This window comes from Psammomys obesus, unplaced genomic scaffold (assembly GCF_907164565.1).
Source record: "Psammomys obesus unplaced genomic scaffold, mPsaObe1.curated_primary_1811, whole genome shotgun sequence".
NCBI classification, from domain to species: domain Eukaryota; kingdom Metazoa; phylum Chordata; class Mammalia; order Rodentia; family Muridae; genus Psammomys; species Psammomys obesus.
Window position 1 is genome coordinate 5,152,697 of NW_026590699.1, and position 20,080 is coordinate 5,172,776.

At 51.5% G+C, this 20,080-nt stretch overlaps 1 protein-coding gene across 3 annotated transcripts in view; it reads left to right on the top strand.

Moving 5' to 3' along the window:
- The window catches only part of Rasa3 (RAS p21 protein activator 3), a 100,518-nt gene that overhangs the window by 73,032 nt on the left and 7,406 nt on the right, over positions 1–20,080 (top strand). For all 3 annotated transcript variants that reach the window (XM_055608475.1, XM_055608476.1, XM_055608477.1), the window contains 17 exons: positions 94–174; positions 570–642; positions 3,692–3,768; positions 5,353–5,457; positions 6,553–6,709; positions 7,393–7,541; positions 8,322–8,436; positions 9,712–9,786; positions 10,396–10,519; positions 11,673–11,779; positions 12,891–12,968; positions 13,791–13,868; positions 15,266–15,339; positions 16,592–16,698; positions 17,087–17,169; positions 17,375–17,583; positions 18,713–18,816. In XM_055608475.1, the coding sequence (XP_055464450.1) occupies positions 94–174; positions 570–642; positions 3,692–3,768; positions 5,353–5,457; positions 6,553–6,709; positions 7,393–7,541; positions 8,322–8,436; positions 9,712–9,786; positions 10,396–10,519; positions 11,673–11,779; positions 12,891–12,968; positions 13,791–13,868; positions 15,266–15,339; positions 16,592–16,698; positions 17,087–17,169; positions 17,375–17,583; positions 18,713–18,816 (1,796 nt within the window). The remainder of the gene's footprint in view (positions 1–93; positions 175–569; positions 643–3,691; positions 3,769–5,352; positions 5,458–6,552; positions 6,710–7,392; positions 7,542–8,321; positions 8,437–9,711; positions 9,787–10,395; positions 10,520–11,672; positions 11,780–12,890; positions 12,969–13,790; positions 13,869–15,265; positions 15,340–16,591; positions 16,699–17,086; positions 17,170–17,374; positions 17,584–18,712; positions 18,817–20,080) is intronic.

Consider the following 20,080-nt stretch of genomic DNA (forward strand, 5'->3'; position numbering starts at 1 on the left):
CCAGAATTTGCCAAGCTATAGAACTTCTGGTCACCAGCTTGGTCCACCATGACCAGCAAGTCCTTTCCCTGACCACTGTCTTCTTTGTTGCAGCATCTTCGAGTGCCAGGGCCTCCCCATTGTGAATGGGCAGTGTGACCCTTACGCCACAGTGACGTTGGCTGGACCCTTCAGGCAAGTCGTCTTTCTGACAGCCTACCCTGCCTGGGTTTCCGTTGTGGGTTGTGGGGGATGGAGAGTGGCCAAGTCAAGCTCTGGATCCAAGAGGTTGGCACCTTTTTCAGGGGGGTAGTGGTGATACACTTGGAAGTGAAATGTGTTTTGTAGGTTTATTGTGGTAAAGTGTCTTTGTTTCTCAGAAAGCCTTGTGAGCCCCATACCGGGTATTTTGGGCTCAGAAAAGGTCCCAGTTTTGCATACCATCTGGAGGTGGAGACAGATGATACTTGCAAGATAAATAAAGGTGTAAACAACTGTGCATTTGACAGCTCAATTTCAAACCCATCTGGAGCTGACAGCCTTTTTTTTTTTTTTTTTTTCGTAATCCTAACTCTTCCTTTCTTCACCAGGTCTGAAGCAAAGAAAACAAAGGTGAAGAAGAAAACCAACAATCCCCAATTTGATGAGGTGTTTTACTTTGAGGTCAGTGCTCCAGTGGGAAGAACTTTGAATCTTGGCACCAGGACTGTGAGCAGTCTCAATCTGAGCCACCTGCCTATGCCTCAGGAGCTGTCCAGGCCCGGCCCAGGGAGCCTCAGATCCTGGGCGTTTAGTTCCCTGCGAGATTTCCTCCCTCTGAGGAGAGGAAAGCCAAATGTCTCTTTCTGAACCAGCTGGCTCAAGTTGGAAGGGGCAGGTTGACGCTGTCACAATCACCAGGACATGCTTTTGGGTTGTTTGTTTGGTTTTGAGGCTTTTGTTTTTCTGCCTGTTCACCGCAGCTTCCCCAAGCAGGGTGAGGTTCATTTCTCCGGAAACGTGAGGGTTTGAGTGAAAAGGGGAAGTGATTCAGCCCAGAGCACCCTGGGGCCTCTTAGAACTAGAGCAGGGTAGTCAAGAAGGGTGAGGGTGGGGGCTCCTCTCGGCCTCGGTGCCTCCTGTTCATTCTTTAGCAACAGGTTCTGGGGGCTGCGGGGGACAAGTAAAGCCTCCGTTCCCATCTTCAGAGCTTGCCACAGAGCAGGAGGGAAAGGCAGAAATGTAGCTGCCACTATCACCTCATGTTCTGATGGGCTGTAGACCAGCATGGTGGTCCAACATCTGTAACTCCCTGTCCTCAAGAGGCAGAGGCAGAAAGATCACCACAAGTTTAAGGACAGCCTGGTCTACAGATCAACTTTCAGACCAGTGGGTGTTAAATAGCTAGACCTTAAGCTTAAGAACATAGGGGATGCCTCTGTCAGTAATGTATTTGCTATGCAAGCACAGAGGCCTGAGTTCAGGTCCCCAGACCCCACATAGGAATCCAAGTATGGCAGTGCATACCTGTGACTCCAGTTCGTAGGGTAAGGAGACAGGTGGCTCCCTGAAGCTCATTGGCCAGCCAGCCAGCCAGCCAGCCAAATCAGTGAGCTTTGGTTCAGTGAAAAGGACCCTGTCTCAAAAATAAAGGTAGGGAGCAATTGAGCAGGAGGCCCAAAGGCAGGTCTGCAGCCTGAAGGGTGCAGGGAGGAGTGGTGGGGAGTAGCAACCCCCCCCCCACACACACACATTCTGTGGCTAGGAAATCCTTGCCATACAGGCAGGCGGAGATGTCACAGGGTGGGGCCAGCCCTGGGGCCTCACTCCAGCTGCTGGCTCTCCTGGTAGGCCTGAACTTATGGTCAGAAAATATGAGAGTTTAGTAGGAATTGAAAATCAAAGCCAGCAGTGTCGATACCCTTGTGTGGCCCCCCTGAGGTGGCTTCACTAGGCTGTTAGAGCCTGGCAGGAGTGAAGACAGACGCTACTGACACCCCAGCCACTATAGTGGCTGCCTCATTTCTGCCCTGTTCCTACTGTGTGAGACCCTGCACTTCCGTAGAATTCCGTACGCATGCCTGCAGCATGTCTAATTTGCTTGCTAGAGACATGAGCTCCAGCCCATTAGATTAACTCAGTGTCCTGGAGAAGCTTGAGAGCCGTATTGTGGGCCATGTGCCAGGCTGCCAAAGGCAGGTGGGGTCCCTGCTCCTCCCATCCCAGACTCTGCTGCTGTCAGTCCTTCTGTCCTATGACTCAGCAGCTACACCCAGACCCAGCTTATGAGTCCTTGTCACTCTTTGACTTAAGCTGGGGACAGACTGGGTCCGGGGCAGGGGGCATGGGAAGAAAAAAAAAAACTGACTGTGTAGCCCCTCACAGGGCACATGTCTTAGGAGGAGGTAGCTTCCAGACTGCTTTCTTTCTAGACCTACCTTAGGGTCCTGCTGGCTGGGGAGAGGGTGATGGGAAGCCTGGAGCCTACCTGGGAAGGTAATACTTGAGGGATATCCACAGCTGTGATGGGCCATGCTTCCCTGAGAGTCTCCATGGGCAGTACCAACATCTCAGTGAGAAGACAAGGAGGCAGCAGGGAGAGAGCGGTGTTAGGACAGGTTGAGGTAGGAAGACAGTCCCATAGGTGTTTCTGGGAGGAGCAGGTGAGACAACTAGCTGTGGTGTTCAGGAGGGAGGATGGTGGTTTTGGTGCTCACCATTGCCTCACCATCCAGTAAAAAAACAAAAAACAAAACAACAAAACAACGTGGGTTAAGGAACATGAGTGTCAAGTTCAAGATTAGGGCTCAGAGCAGAAAGCCTCCCTCCAATCCTTGCAAAGGATGCTGAGTAAGGCAGCATCAGACACAGCATGGCCAAAGCAGAGCCAACTCTGTGGCCATTACTCTGAGGCTGAATTGTAGGACCTGCATTGATTGTTACTGCTGTTATTATTTTTAGATAAGGGTCTCATATATGTCAGGTTGGCTTTGCACTCATTGTGCAGCTGAGCGGACTTTGAGCTTCTGATTCCCCTGCCTCCACTGCCTGGGTTCGGTGGTTACAGGCATGAAACATCAGACCATCTTAATATCGGTGCTAGGGCCTCAACCCATTGCTTTGTTCTTGGTGGACAAACACTCCTCATCATCAGCCTTCTCCTACCTGTTGGGTTACGGGAGCTTGCCATTCTAAACTATCAGAAGGGAAGAGTGTTAGAGCATCCATTCAGTTTTCTGACCTCTCCCGGGGTGTAAACTCCCCAGAGCATCTTGCCAAGGTTGGAAGAGAGGTAGAAACACCACAAGAGTTGTGGCTTTTCACTGTTGAAAGACGTGCGTGCGTGCGTGCGTGCGTGCGTGCGTGTAGTGGGAGTTATCCACAACTTCTTGAGGGTAAAAAGGAAATGGCAAGAGCCGAGGTTACTGCCCTGTAGTCTGGCCTCCTGCCTCATGACATTAGGACCGGAAGCCTTGGGGCCTGCAAGGTCATGAACTCGATGGACAGTTTAGAGATGGAACAAACTGCCTCTGTGCACATGTTCCTGCCCTCTCTTGAGAAATCAGCCCCTGCCATGGCTTGGTGTAGCCTCAGGGTAAGTGCCCAGTCTAGAAACCCTCAGCCCCAATTCTCACAGGCAAGTTGCATGGTCCTTCACTGTGGGATACCAAGTGGTATGTTCCCAGCTGCCTGGCAGAGCCATCTGACACTACTTTTCCCCATCTGACTCCAGGTCACCAGACCCTGCAGCTACAGCAAGAAGTCCCACTTTGACTTTGAGGAGGAAGACGTAGACAAACTCGAAATTCGGTGGGTCACTCACACAGGGTGATAGCATTTAAGAGGCAAGGGTTAATTACGTAAACGGGTTCCATCCCCCGAACTATTGAGGTGGCCCTGGCACATCACAGCCACAGCTGTTTGGGGGTCTCACCCTCAAAGGTTTAGGATCTGTTTTAGAAAATACAGGGAAGAAAACAGAGCTACAGAGCTTTCTCATTGGCTCTGCCCTGGGGGAAAGCCTGATGGCACCCAGCAAGACCTCTGCCTCCAGGCTGTTTTCTGAGCAGAAAACAAATCCCCGAGCTTTGACTTCCCCTGCAGAGCCTGTCTCCTCTGATGTTACCGATTTGGGGAGGGGAGGGGGTACTGTGTGGGTCCTGTATGGGTCTTCCTGCTCTGTTGCTATAGAAACCAAGTCTTCTGTAAAGGTCAATGTGAACCACAGTCTTCTCCCCCCTCCCTACCCCCTGGAGTCTAAATCCATCTAAGTTGTGTAGGAAACATGCTGGTCACCATGTGATGAAGCTTGACAGCAGGGGCCTTCAACCTTGGGGTGGGAGACAGCAGCAGCCCTCCTGCTTCGAACGTTCATATGTTCTCAGTGGGCCCCGCCCCACCCCGTCACACAGGTATGCTCTGTAGGACCAGCAAGCATGACAGAGGACCAGCCCAGTCTTCTAAAGCATCCTCTCCAGTGACGATGCCTCATTAGCCAAGGCGTGGTAGAGCCTCACGAGGCTGTCAGCGTTATGGCCATGAGCCTGCCGAGTAGTTAGTAAGCACGGGTACCACCACACAACCCACTGTTTCTGGTGCAGTGTTTCAGCCCCTAACTGGAAGAAACAAGGAGCATTCTCTTGGGGAAATGGCATCACCGAGTGGCCCATCCTCCCAAGAAGCAATGGACACCACCATGCTTACAGTCTGTGTTGTAGCTTGTGGCTCTTTGGGACCCAGATGCAGGCCCTCCAGTGGGTACCCCTTGATCATGGCTCATACCCCACAGTCTAGTGCTTGATGGAGACAGAGGCAGGGCTTCTAAGTTTTAGGAGGAGGGCAATCACATGTCCAATAACCCTCCCAAGTATAGTCATGGTGGAGCATCTGTCCTGGCTTGCCATTTTGTCTTGTGGGCAGCTGCTCAGCCTCTACTGCTCTATGTGCTGGGCCTGCAGGCACATCTGGGGCAGAGCCAAGGCCCTGGTTCCTTAACATACCTCTAATGCCTGCTTAGCGTCCTAGGGTTACTCCTAGGTGAAGGGACCCAGGTCATAGCCAAGAATGGAACAGCTTTTTGGCTCTGCCATGGATAGTGACCCCACCAGACAGCTGGGACTCACCCCCACTGGCTCCCAGACACAGGTATCCTGGCTGCCCAATACTTGTCCATGGCACCGAGAATCAAAAGCTGTGCTCCACAATGTAGCCTGGCTCACCTGTTCTTGACAAAATTCCTCACAGGCACATTTTAAGAACTGGAGGCCTTTATTCCCTGACCCCCCACCCCCTCACCACCACCACTCTCCACTGGAAAGCAGCCTCTCTCCACCCTCTACCCACTAGGTGGCCCTGCTTGGTGAGAGCTGAATAGCACTTGCTCATCTTTTTTAGAGTTGACCTCTGGAACGCCAGCAACCTGAAGTTTGGGGACGAGTTTCTTGGGGAGCTGAGGATCCCTCTCAGGGTGCTTCGACACTCTAGCTCATACGAAGCTTGGTAGGTATGCTTTTCAAGGTACAAGGCTGGAAATGCAAAACAGCTTCTAACTGCAAAAGGCACTATGCTACCCTGACCTTTGACGCTCTTACTTTACTCAGCTGGCTGACCAGGCTTCTGTTCATACAGTAGGTACCACACAGCTAGTGGAGAGAGGCGACCATACGGAAAGGAAGGCCAGCGGTGCTGGGAACCTAATGGTTCCAGTTAAAAGCAAATTTTAGACCTAAGAGCGCCTTTGGGTCTCTTCTGTGCATGTGAGCACAGTCCAGTGGTTGGCTTTGCTGTGGGTGGTCATGGGTCCCTGGTCAGGGCCAGCTTGCAGGGTGTGTGGGTCTTCATAGGCTCTTCAGACAGACTTTCTCTGTCTCGGAACCCACCCAGGTACTCATAAAGCTTGATTTCTGCTTCTCATGACTCTATTTCTGGCTTCTCCAGACACTCTGCCTAGAGTGCATCTTCATTTTATTCCATGGCTGGTTCTTTAAAGACAAGAGGCTAATGAATCCCATGTCCTGTTGTCCATGCCAGCTGTCACTCTGAGGGTGCTGAAGTAGACTCCTGTCCCAGGAAACTGACTTCTAACTCTGCAAGTCCATGGCCAGGTTCTGGGACACAGGGCTCCACTTTGGCAGATGACAAGCTGCCTGGCCAGGAACATTTGGGTAGAGAGGGATGGCCAACATGGGCCAATAAAGAGAGAAAAGTTCCCAGAAAACACTGCAGTGGCACACTGGTTACCAGCATGCTTGTGTTGAGAGGGTCCCCGTTTTGTCCAAGCACTGTCTTGGTATAGTATCCTTGGTATAGTAACCTTTGCTGGCTTCCCATATCCATCTTGTTCCAGCAGTTCATCTCTTTCCTTGCCCCTTCCTCACCTCTGACCCCACTGTTTCAGCTTCCCCTCAGCCTATAAGTCTGTAGCTCTGCTACAGGAGACTTAAAGGTGGCCACATCCTGGGACATCCTGGAGAACAGCCCTGGAGCCCTGTCTTTATGCTTGAGACACATCTGTGAAAGCAGAGGTTATCCAGGGGCAGAGCACTGGCTGGGAGGACCCTGCCCTTACCTGCTGACCATGTCCTTCCTTCCCAGGTACTTCCTCCAGCCCCGTGACAATGGTGGTAAGAGCCTGAAGCCAGACGACCTGGGGTCACTGAGGCTGAACGTAGTTTATACAGAAGACCATGTCTTCTCCTCTGAGTACTACAGCCCACTGCGTGACCTGCTATTGAAGTCTGCAGACGTGGAGGTGTGTGTCAGCTGCATTTACTGCTGAAGGCCCAAGTCTAGATCCACAAACCTGCCCTGTGTACACTCAACCGTCAGGCTGTGCCTACCCAGAGCACACTGAGCCTTTGCCACCCTGTTTCCGGCATCCATTTTGTACCCATTTTGCTGTGCTCATGAGCCTTAACCCTCTTCAGTTGTAGCTGCAGGAGCCTGACCTGCTCCCTGGTCCAGCCCCAGTGCTGCTGGATTTGGGGTTTGGTGGGAGTGGCCTAAGCCACTAGAGCAGTGGTTCTCAACCCATGGGTCATGACCCCTGCGCAATGACCCTTTCAGTGGGGTCGAATATCAACTATTTCTGCATATATTTGCATGACAGTTCATAACAGTAGCAAAATTACAGCTATGAAGTAGCAACAAAAATAACTTTGCGAAGAATGTTGAGAACCACTGCTCTAGAAGTTTTAACACACGCTTTCATAAGGTGTGGGTTTCTCTGCAAAGAGGCCCAGGATATTTATAGATGGAAAGGAAGCCACAGCTGGGGTGAGTGGCCCTCTGCACGGTGGCCCCCTGCGCTCTTATGCACATGACCACGGGGTGGTATGGAGTCGTCAGGTCCTGGCTAGGGATGGGGCATAACCTGCAGGGGGTATGGGTTGTGCCACCTTGTGTGCTCACTGCTCACACTGCCCCTCTGCCCAGCCTGTCTCCGCCTCAGCAGCTCACATCCTGGGTGAGGTATGCAGAGATAAGCAAGAGGCAGCCATTCCCCTGGTACGGCTCCTGCTGCACTATGGCAGGGTAGTGCCGTTCATCAGTGCCATCGCCAGTGCAGAGGTGAAGAGGACCCAGTAAGTGCCCCCTCGTGCCCCAGCCCCTTCGTGCCCCAGCCCCTTCGTGCCCAGCCCCCTTCCCACCTCCATGCTTTCCAGCCCCATACAAAGATCCATTCCCATTCTTTGCCTCCCACTCGACCTTGCTGCTCCCCACCTATCAATACCGTTGACGGGTAGGTGGGTCCCTGGGTACCCAGTGGTGAGACATCAAAAGTAGCCATCCCAAACCTTATCTGTGCACAGCATTGGTGGGAAAAGGGGTGTTAGATCTTCAAGAGCCAAACAGGTTTCTGACCCTCTTTGACAGATTTCCTTATTGGTCCCTTTAGAAATCACCATTTCTGGAAAGAGTCAGAAAGGGCGGGGAGGGGTTAGACTGGGCCCCCTGTCCTGAAGGACCAGTTATATCTACCCTGGTGAGTTCCAGGTTTCCCTGGAGAGCCCCATTACTGAGTCAGAAGGTGGGGTCTGCACTCTCCTGGGACAGCAAGGCTCATTCCAAGATGCCCTTGATAAAGAATTAAGCAGAGTGAAGATGGCATGGTAATCAGCAGCCGGCTGCCGCCTGGCTTTGTGTGTGCAGCCTGCGGCTTGCTCTTGCAGAAGCATCCTTTGTTAGAAGGGTGGAGGCAGTGGCCATCAATAACAAAGGAACTTGGTGAGACAGGGTTTTTTTCCCATAGAACACCAGGCCAGCCAGTGTTCATGTCCTCACCCAGTAACCAGGATCTCACAGGAGGCTTTGCTCCCTTAGTGCCTTGACAAGGCAGAAATGGTCCCTGTGCTGTTTTCCAGGGACCCCAACACCATCTTCCGAGGAAACTCACTGACATCTAAGTGCATAGATGAGACGATGAAGCTGGCAGGCATGCACTACCTCCATGTGACCCTGAAGCCCACCATTGAGGAGGTGAGATGGCCCTGGCCACTTTGTCATGGTGATCAGGGCTTCTGTGAGAGCAGAGCTACCCAGCCACCCACAGGAACCTTATTTTATTAGCATTTATAGAGGATATTTTGTATATATTCCAGAATCCTTTTTGCTTTCAGATGGATGTATGGCTGTAGATAGAGATGAAAAGATAGATGGATGGATGGATAGATAGATAGATAGATAGATAGATAGATAGATAGACAGACGGACTGACAGGTAGGTAGATAGATAGAAGACAGACAGATAGATATAGATGATAGGTAGATATAAAATGATAGATAGATGATAGATATGATAGATGATAGATAGAAGACAGATAGATATAGATGATGGATATGATAGATAGATAGATAGATAGATAGATAGATAGATAGATAGATAGATAGATAGATGGATGGATAGATAGATCGATCTAGATGATAGGTAGATAAATGATAGATTATAGATATGATAGCGAGAGAAAGATAGGTAGATGATAGATGGATACATAGATAGCTATAGATAGATGACTGATGGCTAGATAGATGGTAGGTAGGCAGGCAGATAGGTAGGTAGATAGATATTTTCTCACTGCTAAAGACAGAAGGACAAGCAAGAGAAACCTCATTCTTCTTACTAACTCCTTCCCACATGCTGTGGATCCTTCAATCCCTAATGGCTACCTCTGTGACCTGCACTGTCTGAGGCCTGGACTGTCCCTGCCTGTGATTCAGGCTGGCTTACTCCCTTCTCTTAACTCCACCACTCATGTGACTCTTACTGGACACCTTGCCAGGAAGGCAGGTTGTGAAAAGCAGGTTCTTTGTAATGTGAGAAAATTTAAACTAGAAAACTGGTTTTATCCATGAGCAGAATCATGGGAACAGTTGAGAGGAAAAATGTTCTTGAAGTTTTGAGGCGTTTCTCTTCATGAGTAAGCCAAGCAGTGCAGTCTTGGGGAAATGGCCACTGCCTGGCTCTGATAGAGGCTACACTTCCTGCTCTTGCCTCCATGCTTCACCAGTTCCTCCCAGAAGCCGTGTGGGGTCCCACAGGACCTCATGGGACTCTGTGGCATTACCTGGGGCTATGTGGGGTCAAGGCTGGTCCTTGAGGCAACTGCAGTCCAGGCTCAAGCCTTGCAATACCACCCCATGCCCGTAAGCTGTCCAGCATCCACCGTGGGAGCTGCCTCCAGGAGGGCCAGCTTCCTCAGGAAGCCTTTCAGATCCGTCTTCCCACACTGTGCAGCACATCTTCACATTCTTCCAGATCTGCCAGAGCCACAAGTCCTGTGAAATCGACCCCGTGAAGCTGAAAGATGGTGAAAACCTTGAGAACAACATGGTAAGGTACCTGCTTTGTTCTGGGACACTTTCCAAAGCCTGATGGGGTTTCTGTTCATGGCTGTATAGACACTGCTTGAAGATTGCAGGCAAGGCAAGGATGGCAGGGCTCCAAACCACTGCTCTGGCCCTTGGCCCTGAGTACAGCCTTGAGCTCACAAGAGCTATCGTCATCTGATGCCAATTACCTCCTGCCTGCCACTGCTCCACTCACCTGCCTCTTAGAGGCCTGATCAGCTCCCAATGTCTTCTGAGGGCCTGGACCTGACCCATGAACTCCACCAGATCTCAACTCAGCATAAACAAACCTTTCCACGTGAAGCATGCCAGGCTGCTCGAGAGGCTCCTATGTGTTAGCGCCTTCTTATGACTTCTTATAAAGCAGGCTTCTTTAGGCTCAGACTTCTAATCAGAAGTGCAAGTTCCTTGGATCCTAGTGAAGTTCAGTCTACACTCAGTAACCAGGGGTGGATTACTGGGGTCACTCGATACTGATCTTCACGGCAAGGGTGTTTGTAAATATCAGTCTGGGCTCCCCCATTCCTGGGCATGGCTCTGGTGCTGTCTTGGCCTCAGGGAGACGCTGGGTCTGATTGCCCAACCCTTGTAGGAGAGCCTGAGGCAGTATGTGGATCGCATCTTCACGGTCATCACTAAGTCTGGCGTGAGCTGTCCCACCGTCATGTGTGACATCTTCTTTTCCCTGCGGGAGGCGGCTGCCAAGCGATTCCAAGGTGAGCCACACGACCTGAGCTGGGGACGAGCACTCAGCCGCACCAGACACCTTGGCTCACAATTCCCCAGTTTCTGGGAAGGGACCTGGATCCTATAGTGTGAACATATCCTCCTGGAAATGCCTTTGCCTGTTTTCATGGGGTCATGATGCTGAATTACTGCCTTGCCAAGAAGACCAGCCCCTTGGGTGCCTTTTCCTCACGAAGAACCCCAAGTGTCAGGGGATCTAGGGAAAGGTTTCCTGGTGACTCAATTCTGCAGACCTGTTTCTTACTCCCCACTGGCTCATGGAGAAGCAAAGGTACCTCCCCATAGCCCTCCCTAAACTGTATGCCTCACTCTCCCCCCACCAAAAAAAACTTCATCTCATGGTAGCCTCCCTTCACACCATGATACTCCCCAGACTTCTTGGACCCTATAGGCCTTGTACCCAATACTTGTCCTGTGCAGACTAGACCTCTCAGGCTGCCCATACCCCAGTGCTTTCCTTTCCTGTCCCAAGCCCTGCCCCACACTCTTCCAGGCCCCACACCTACCATTCCAAGCAGATCATCCCACAAGCCATGTGAGCCCCCATTACTCTTCCACCCAGGCTGGGGCCACCTTGCTCCCAGGGCCAGCCTCTGGGGAACATGAATTGGCATGTATCCTGCAGACCCCAGGCTGCTCCATTCCCAAAGCTCTGGGACTGTCAGCCTCATAAGGCTAGGGAGGGAGTTTCCAACAACAAAATAAAAAGTTATCATCTCACCCCTACGGGAGTAGGGCCACCCAACAGTGAGTCCTCAGGAGGCCTTGGTGAGGGACGGTACACCCCTGACGCTCAGCTGCCAGACTGTGTCCTCTTGTGACATAATGAGAGAAACAGTGAGACAGAGAAATGGGCAGAGGTAGAGGCAGAGATAGAGACAGGAAGAGATATGTAGAAACACGCCTACAGTGCTATAGAGACAGGCAAAGGAGTGACAGAAACACGTATAGACTGAAGAAAGAGCAGAAGATAGAGAGAATGCTTAAACAGGCGGAGAGACAGAAATAGAGTCCTGAGCTGAGCCTGGCTTGTCTACGAGGCCCTAGAGAATTGCCGAGCAAGAGCGGAAGCTGTATGTCATGCTTCTGTCCCAGACTGAAACTGTCCCCTGTCTGCCTCAGATGACCTGGATGTGAGGTACACTGCCGTGAGCAGCTTCATCTTCCTGCGGTTCTTTGCTCCTGCCATCCTGTCCCCGAACCTTTTCCAGCTGACACCCCACCACACGGTAAGTGAGTTGTCCTGTGAGCCAGATAGCCAGCCCTTCTCAGCTTGGCCGTCCACCTCAGCTAGCCAGTCCCCCTTAAATGGCACACTCTCCTTAGCCAGCTGGTTCTCCTTAACCAGCTAGGCTTCTGCAAGTGGAAGGCGGTGGAGGAGGGGGCAGCTTTCCTCACTCTGTTGAGAGAATCAGTACTATTTTATCATGTTTTGTATTTGTGCATATGTGGGTGTTTGTTGGTGAAGGGGTGCATAGGTCAGACTTGGATATCTCTCTTCAGGCACAAGCCATCTTATTTTTTGAGGCAGGGTCTCTCATTGGGACCTGGAGCTTGCCAACTAGGCTGGACTAACTGGCCACTGAGCTCCAGGAAGCTGCCTCCCTCCACCTCTTCTGTGCTTGGGTTACAAGTACATGCTACCCGGTTCCACCTCTCGTGTGGGTACTGGGGACCAAACTCATGCTCCTATGACAACACTTCACCAACTGAACTGTCTCCAGCCCCCATTCAATACTGTTGTAAATAATAATTCATGGTCTGACCAGGGTCTTACCTGATAGTCTCTATTCGTGTTCTTCCTACCGTCTACAATATACACACATTTCTTCATCATGGTGCACATGCTAGTCAAGCCCTGTCTGGGGAGAGGGGCATAGCCTTCTACTGGAGTGACAGATGTGTGCCTGGCAGAGGCAAGGTCTAGGAGAGCAGCCCCCAGCAGGTCACAGCAGGTTACAGTGTGGCCTGTTGGAGCTTTGGAGCCTCCCTTGCTTTAAGTTAAACCCTCTACACCATGTCAAAGCTGCAGGCATCCCTAGCAAGGCTTAAGGAACCTCAGCTAAGGCTGCAACAACCTGCAGGATTGCTTTCATTTCCAGAGGGGCCTTTGCATAGCAGGCAGAGTCCTCAGCCACGCGGCTCTTCTCTGCTAGCAATGCCAGGGACCTGGTGTCTTGATAAAACAGGTTGCTGACCTGTGTCAAGGTCCAGCCCCAGGCACATACTCCCGTGCTGGCATAGTTTTCGACAGTGTCATCGGCTTTATCTTATTCTGGGATTGACAGCTGCTCTTCCAGAACTAACGAAGCCCACATTTCTCTTGTCTTGCCTATTCAGGATCCACAGACTTCCAGAACCCTGACACTTATCTCAAAAACGATCCAGACTCTTGGCAGCTTGTCCAAGTCCAAGTCTGTAAGTCCACTCTCATAATTTTGTCTCTTTATAAATGCTGGGTTGTTGGGGTTGTTTTTTTTTTCCTCTAAAGAAGCTGCAATTGAAATGATTTGCATATAGGGGACGGTATGTTTGTCACAGTTAAGAGGACAGTGAAGAGAATTAAAGCCAGTTTCTCCTTCTCCCAGCTCCAAACATTCCAGCACTTCCTCCTGTGTCTGCCCTTACCAGCCTTTGTGGGGAGGTTCACCGGCCATAGTGAGCAGGGTAGCCCCAAGGTGACTGAGCTTTCTCTCCTTTGCCCCAGGGCCCTTAGCCATAGTGGGCCAAACGTGTGGTCTTGACCTTGGCCGTGCTGGGATGTTGGTGCTTTAGGAGGAAACCCAGGGAGGCTCAGCTCCATTCATCCATGCACTGCCTCTGCATCCTGGACAGCAGAGGCTGAGCCCCTCTTACCCCCTTGGTCAGGACTCCCGTTCTTCCAGACTGAACTTAGCTTTGATCCATGACGATAGCCCCAGGCTGCAGTGACTCCATCTGTAGCTGCTTTGCAGCCCATAACCCCAGGCCCCAGGTGTTGATAAGAGTATCTAGAGGTACTTTGCACTAGAGGCTTCAGCACAGACTCCCTAGCAACCTCTGCGGCTCATGTTTTAGTCCCCCAAGCTTGATGCTGAAGCCTCTAGGCAGAGCTGCATGCTTTGACTGTGTGGCCTGGAATAGCCGCACCTGTTGCTCCCTAGGCTTATCACTGAGTGTTGTAGCTTTCAGATCTGGGCCATGAGCACTGGTGGCTCTTGACCGCTGGTGGCTGTCAGCAGGTGACCTGTTTCATTTTAGGCCAGTTTTAAGGAGTCGTACATGGCGACGTTCTATGAATTCTTCAATGAGCAGAAGTACGCAGATGCTGTGAAAAATGTAAGTGTCTCACCCTCCAGGGCACAATCCCCCACATCCTCAGCCATTCCCAGGATCGACCTCACCTCTTAAACGGAGGCTGGACGGGGCTGGAGAGATGGCTCAACAGTTAAGAGCCGGTTAAGAGCATTGGCTGCGCTTCCAGAGGACCCTGGTTCAGTTCCCAGCACCCACGTGGCAGCTCACAACTGTCTGCGGTGTAACTCAAATTCCAGTGGATCCAACCCTCTCACACAGACATATATATGCCAAACAGCAAATGTACATAAAAATAAATTTAAAAAAAAACCCTGAGGCTAGCCTGCCTGCCTTAAAATTCACCTTTGGCTCCCCCTTTATGAAGGCTCACCCTCGGTTTTCTGTGCCAAAGGCCTTCTGTTAAGTTGCTTTCTTTTGCTGTGATATAACATTAACCACACCAACTTGGTGGGTGAGGGCATGGTGAAGGGTTTATTTGGCTTACACTTCTGCGCCACAGTCCATCACCGAGGCCAAGAACTCTAGCAGGAACCTGGAGGCAGGAACTGAAGCAGAGAGCGTAGGGGAATTCCACTGACTGGCTCAAGGCTTGCTCAGTTTGCTTCTTATGCCATCCAAGACCACCTGCCCATGGGTGGCATTGACTACTGTGGGCTGGGCCCTCCCACATCAGTCATTAATCAGGAAAGTGCCCTATAGACAAGCCCACTGGTGAATCGATGGAAACGATCTCTCCATCAGGGATCCCGCTTCCCAGATGTGGCTAGGTTTGTGTCAAGTTGACCAGAACTGGTCGGCGCAGGTCTTACGTTTCCCCTGTTAACCCCTGTGTGTGCCGCCTGAGTCCTGAACTCTGAATCCTGACATGTGGAGAGAGACACTTCAGAGCCCTGGGCTTTGATTTTGCTCTACCATTCAGAAGTGGTGTACATGACTTCTAGCTTAGAAATCACAAAAGTCCCGGGCAGTGAAAGGGAAGAAGGGATTGCAGCTCAGGGTAACCTTCTGATGGCACTGATGGAAGGGATCCAAAGAAAGAATGGAGCAGTCACACACCAGAGCTGGGACCAGGGGGAAGAGCCACCTCAGCCAGGCAGAGCTAGTGGGGCTCCGGATGGATTAATACCCCTCCCATCTGGACCTCAGGGTGGACAGCTAGAGCCTGACCTTGTGACACCCAGGTGGCTTCACTAGCACCCACCTGGCTCCTGAAGACAGCCCCGCCAAGGTCGGCTGCTGGGGTGGACCGGGCTAATACACTGAAGACAAGGGCAGACCCTTCATTCTCTTAGGACTCACATCCCCAAACCTTCCCCATGGGTTCAGAGGCCATCTGCCAGCGCCCCAGATAGGGTTCTGGCAGGACAGACACTGTCCACAAGCTTCCCCTCCTGATGTCTTCTCTCCTCCCGCTTCAGTTCCTGGACTTGATCTCATCCTCGGGGAGAAGGGACCCTAAGAGCATAGAGCAGCCCATCCTGCTTAAAGAAGGGTAAGGAATTAGGTCTGGTTGGGGAGACTGTTACATGATTGGCCACCTCCTCCGCCCCCATCCCTTCCATCCCACACTGCCCTGCCTGAGGGTCCTGGGAATTCGTCCTGCTCTTGTTTGCCTGGACTTTGACAGACATGCCTACTTCCCATGAGCCCTGCCCTGAATCCCAGTCCCCTTTGTGTCCCTTTGGCTCAAGCTTGAACCGTCTGTAGGTTACCGTCAGGCTGCCCTAACAATAGCTGCCGTCTTTCTTTAAATCACCTCCTACCTTAACCAGGTGTTAAGATAGTGTTGACTACATACATGACATGTGACACACATTTAATTCACAGCCCCCAAAGCATCAGGTTTGTCTCATAACCTTAACGTAGCCAGTGTTGTTCAGGGCTTGCAAACCCTGTGCCGATGGTAACAACGCAGAGTAACTGGCCATTGCAGTGTGGTAGGCGCGCCCTCTCCAGCTCTGCCAACACACTACTAGAATTCCCCTCGCTTTCTTATGCTGCAGCCTCGAGTTTTTACCCCCTGTGGAAGCACTACCTGTTCCTCTTCAGGGCCATGTCCTCAGACCACATGAAGTTAGCGTCATCCTGGAGACTGGCCTGTCGCTTCCTACCACGTGCTACCTAATCATCTAATCCATTTCCGGTGGTAACTGTGCCACACCATAATTAAAGGGCTCCACTTCCACCTCTGCCATGGCATTCCTCAGTCCATTACCTGCCAACGTGCAGAGAACTGTGGGGCGGCATTGCACACTTAGGCAAGTTCTGCCTCCACCGCCTCATGAGGAAATACTGGCGGCAGTTAGAGAGAGTCACTGATGCACGCAGTACTTGGGTCAAGAACTGAGCAAGAATCCTGTATGAATCCTGTTCGAGGAACCCACAGGTTCTTCTCCACAGAGCCATCAAGAGCCGCACACAGCTGCCCCTCTGTATGGTCAAGCCAGAGCCGCACACAGCTGCCCCTACTTTCTAAAGTTCACACAAGCCCCATGTGTTTACAGGTCAAGGAAAATTGTTCTTTCTAAGAAAGCACAAGTAAAAAGACAAAACTGCTTTTAAAAACCACGAGTGTGTTCCCTTCGACTCAGCACAAAGAAGACGGCAGGGTTTCAGCACCACGGCCCACCTGTGGCTCGTGTGGATGTAGAATTATTATGATTATGTCCCTGGAATTATTGTGATTATGTGCTCGGGCCCTGACCTGAGAACATTGGCTGAGTGCCATGTACTCTTTGTGACAGCTTCATGATTAAGCGGGCCCAAGGAAGGAAACGATTTGGAATGAAGAATTTTAAAAAGAGGTGGTTTCGCCTGACGAACCACGAGTTCACCTACCAGAAAAGCAAAGGTAATGAGTTTCTACCATCCCTCATTCGGGGCCCAGCAGGGCGGGGGCCCTCCCCCAGCCAGCGGTGCAGGCTGACTCCCGCAGCAGCCTGGGAGCAGGGGGTCAGGGCAGATCTGAGAAGTCTCAGCCTCGGGCACGTGACCCCTTGAGGGCAAGTGACTCTATTTTGGGGAATCTGCTCCCCATAGAACCAGAGGGTACAGAGCTGACCTTGGTGCGGCAGACCCTCCGTCCCCCCACTTTTATTTCCTCAACTGTCTGTAGCATCGCTGCCCCGGCACCCCTTTTTGTGTCTTTCTTGCTCCTTTTCCTCTGAAGGATGCAGAGCCCCAGAGCGGTGATTCAAGGTGCTGTGAGGCTGAGCACAACCCCCACCCCTTCTTTGTAGGTGACCAGCCACTCTGCAACATCCCGATCGAGAACATCTTGGCCGTGGAGAGGCTAGAGGAGGAGTCCTTCCGAATGAAAAATGTGAGTGACAGGCTGGCTCTCCTCCCCCTCGCCCACCTTCTCTGTTGGAGATGTGCCCTCCCCCGCTCCCCTGCAAATCCAGGCCTGGGGACTCTGCCACCTGGACACTCCTTCTCTGCCTGGCCCAGTGGTAGAACCTACCAGAAGCTAGGCATATGGCCTGGCACCTGCTGGACTAACAGCCCCGATCCCATCATGCGCTCAGATGTTCCAGGTCATCCAGCCGGAGCGTGCACTGTATATCCAGGCCAACAACTGTGTGGAGGCCAAGGACTGGATTGACATCCTCACCAAAGTGAGTCAGTGCAACCAGAAGCGCCTCACCGTGTACCACCCGTCTGCCTACCTGAATGGCCACTGGCTCTGCTGCAGGGCCTCCTCAGACTCAGCGGCTGGCTGTACTCCCTGCACTGGGTAGGTAAACGGCTCTACAGCCCTGTCAACCAGGCCCAGCTGTTGGCCTTTGCGCCACGTAAGGCCGTCAGCTAAGGCACTGAATTGTGACTAAAATGCAACAAATACCCGCTCAGAAACAAATGGACAGAGCTGTTCTTGGGGGAGCCCTTGGCGTGGTCCCCGAAACACTCTACATAGGTTGATTGGAGATGCAAGCCTTTGTGGTTTCTCTCTGTCTCCTGCCTAGGGCAGAGACGTCTTCAGGAGTGGTAGGCTTGTGTGGAGGGTGTGAAGACAGAGCACCCTGTCCTGGGTTCTCTGTCTCTTCTGTGAAGAACATTAATGGCTTGTGCATCCCAAGAACATCCTTGTTCACAGATGCCTCTCCCTGATTTCTCTACTTGGTTCACTACATATATCACCTTCTTAGAAACTGAGGCAGGATGTTGCCTTCTGGGCCCTGTGGCCAGCCGGGCCTCCTGCAATTGTCAGGGCTCTGCCAATCCTGGGGGTGGCCTATGCCATGAAGATTGGTAGTGCCTCTTGTTTGACTCGTGTGTAGCTTGTGCACATAAAAGAAGCAGCAAGAGCCTCAGGTGACAAGTCCTGAAATGAAGGACTGCTCAGGGTCACTCACCCTTCAGGCTTCCATTTAACCCTCCCAGAGCCTTGGAGTCATTGTATCCAGCTTCATTAGTGCAAAGCCTGATGCTCAGGCAGCTCCTTGTCAGGTTCTCAAGTGTGTGTGTGGTCCTGTATTCCCAGAATTCTCCTGGGAGGGAATCAAGGGTTTCCTCCATCTTTAGTCCGGGACAGGAGCCAGAGCCCGGCAGCCTTCAAGGATGAGGGGGATTCACAAACTGGTGTGTGAGTCTGTTCTGGGTCATTCTCACCCTATGTGCCTCAACACCCTTTCTCATATACTACCATGTTCAAAGTCCCCCCATCTCTGTGTGTGTGTGTCTGTCTCTGTCTCTCTCTTTCTCGCTTTCTCTCTGTGTCTGTTTCTGTCTCTCTCTCTCAGTGTGTCTCTGTCTTCTCTCTCTCTCTGCCTCTCTGTTTCTCTGTCTCTGTCTCTCTCTCACACACACAGAAGCACTGTTCAAGAAAATGCACTCACCACTTTGTACTTACTGTGTTTGGACAGTGGGCTCCCAGCAAACATCCAGCTGGACATTGATGGGGACCGTGAGACAGAGCGCATCTACTCTCTCTTTAACCTGTACATGGGCAAGCTGGAAAAGATGCAGGGTGAGTGTGGGCCCTGCGCACCATTCCTGGGGAGTCACAACAAAACAATGCTACCACAGGGCTCCTTGGTGCCCATGGGCTTCTGTTACACCTCTGATGGACAGGGAGGTTGGCACGGGTTAGAGAGCGATTGGTAGAGTGTAAGTGGTCTGGCTGTAGGATATCCCGATGTTTTCAGAGGGAATTTAACGTGCAAACTGTGAACTTCCAGATTCTTTAGCCTTCCTTAATGACATCTACACCACCAAAGGATTTCATTCCTTGTGCTTTCCAGAGGTGCGTGTGTGTGTGTGTGTGTGTGTACCTGTGTTATATATACATGTACATATGTAGATGTACTCAATCATGTGGACACAGGTAAGTATGCCCCATGCCTAGCAGCTTGTGAAACAGGCATATGCATGTTTCAAATGTCTGCTACTTTGTCACCCTTAACATCTGATTGTGTCCTGTTCTTGGGGATTATGGGATGGGTCCTATGCTCCACTGAAAATGTGCACCAAAGCCAAGCAGTGAGCCTGCCTTCTTCTACCTCATTCTGCTGCTCCGGCCCAGCAGCATTGGTATGCTTGGTGATTGAGTGTAGGACCCATGGACCTCATGCCAGTGCCCACATGTGAGCCCAGCCACATCTGCCCTCCAGGCACTACGAAGCGTCAACTGACTAGCCTTGGTGATACACAGACAGTGTACCAGGCATGCACATACCTTTACACGGACAACACAAGGTTCTTGAATACACCTGGGCTCACTTTCATGTCCATGTCAATTGCATCTTCATCCCCAGCAAGCCTGACATTCACAGTCTCTACTCGGAGTGTTTGTGTGTGCTAAGTGTTTGCTGAGTGTTTGTCTGCAAATGCAATACACTCGGCTTAACTCTTGTCTTGCTTTCCTTTCCTCATGCTGGGGTAGAACATTCTGGCAAAAGCAACTTAAGGGAGAAAGTGTTTCTTTAGCTGACAGTTCCAGTTACCAGTTTCCAGTTATTGGGGAAAATCAAGGCGGCGGGAACTGGAAACAGCTGGTGACGTTACATCGACATCTGAAAGCAATGAGTTCATGTATTCACACCAGTGCTGAGCTCCCTTTCTCATATGTGCAAATCTGCTGCTCGGGGAATGGTATCACCACGGTAGGCAGCTTTTCCCACCTCAGTTACCATGAACAAGATACACACTCATACGTACACACACACACACACACACACACTCTCGCACACAAAAACACTCAAACACACTTCCTCGCAAACACACACACCTAC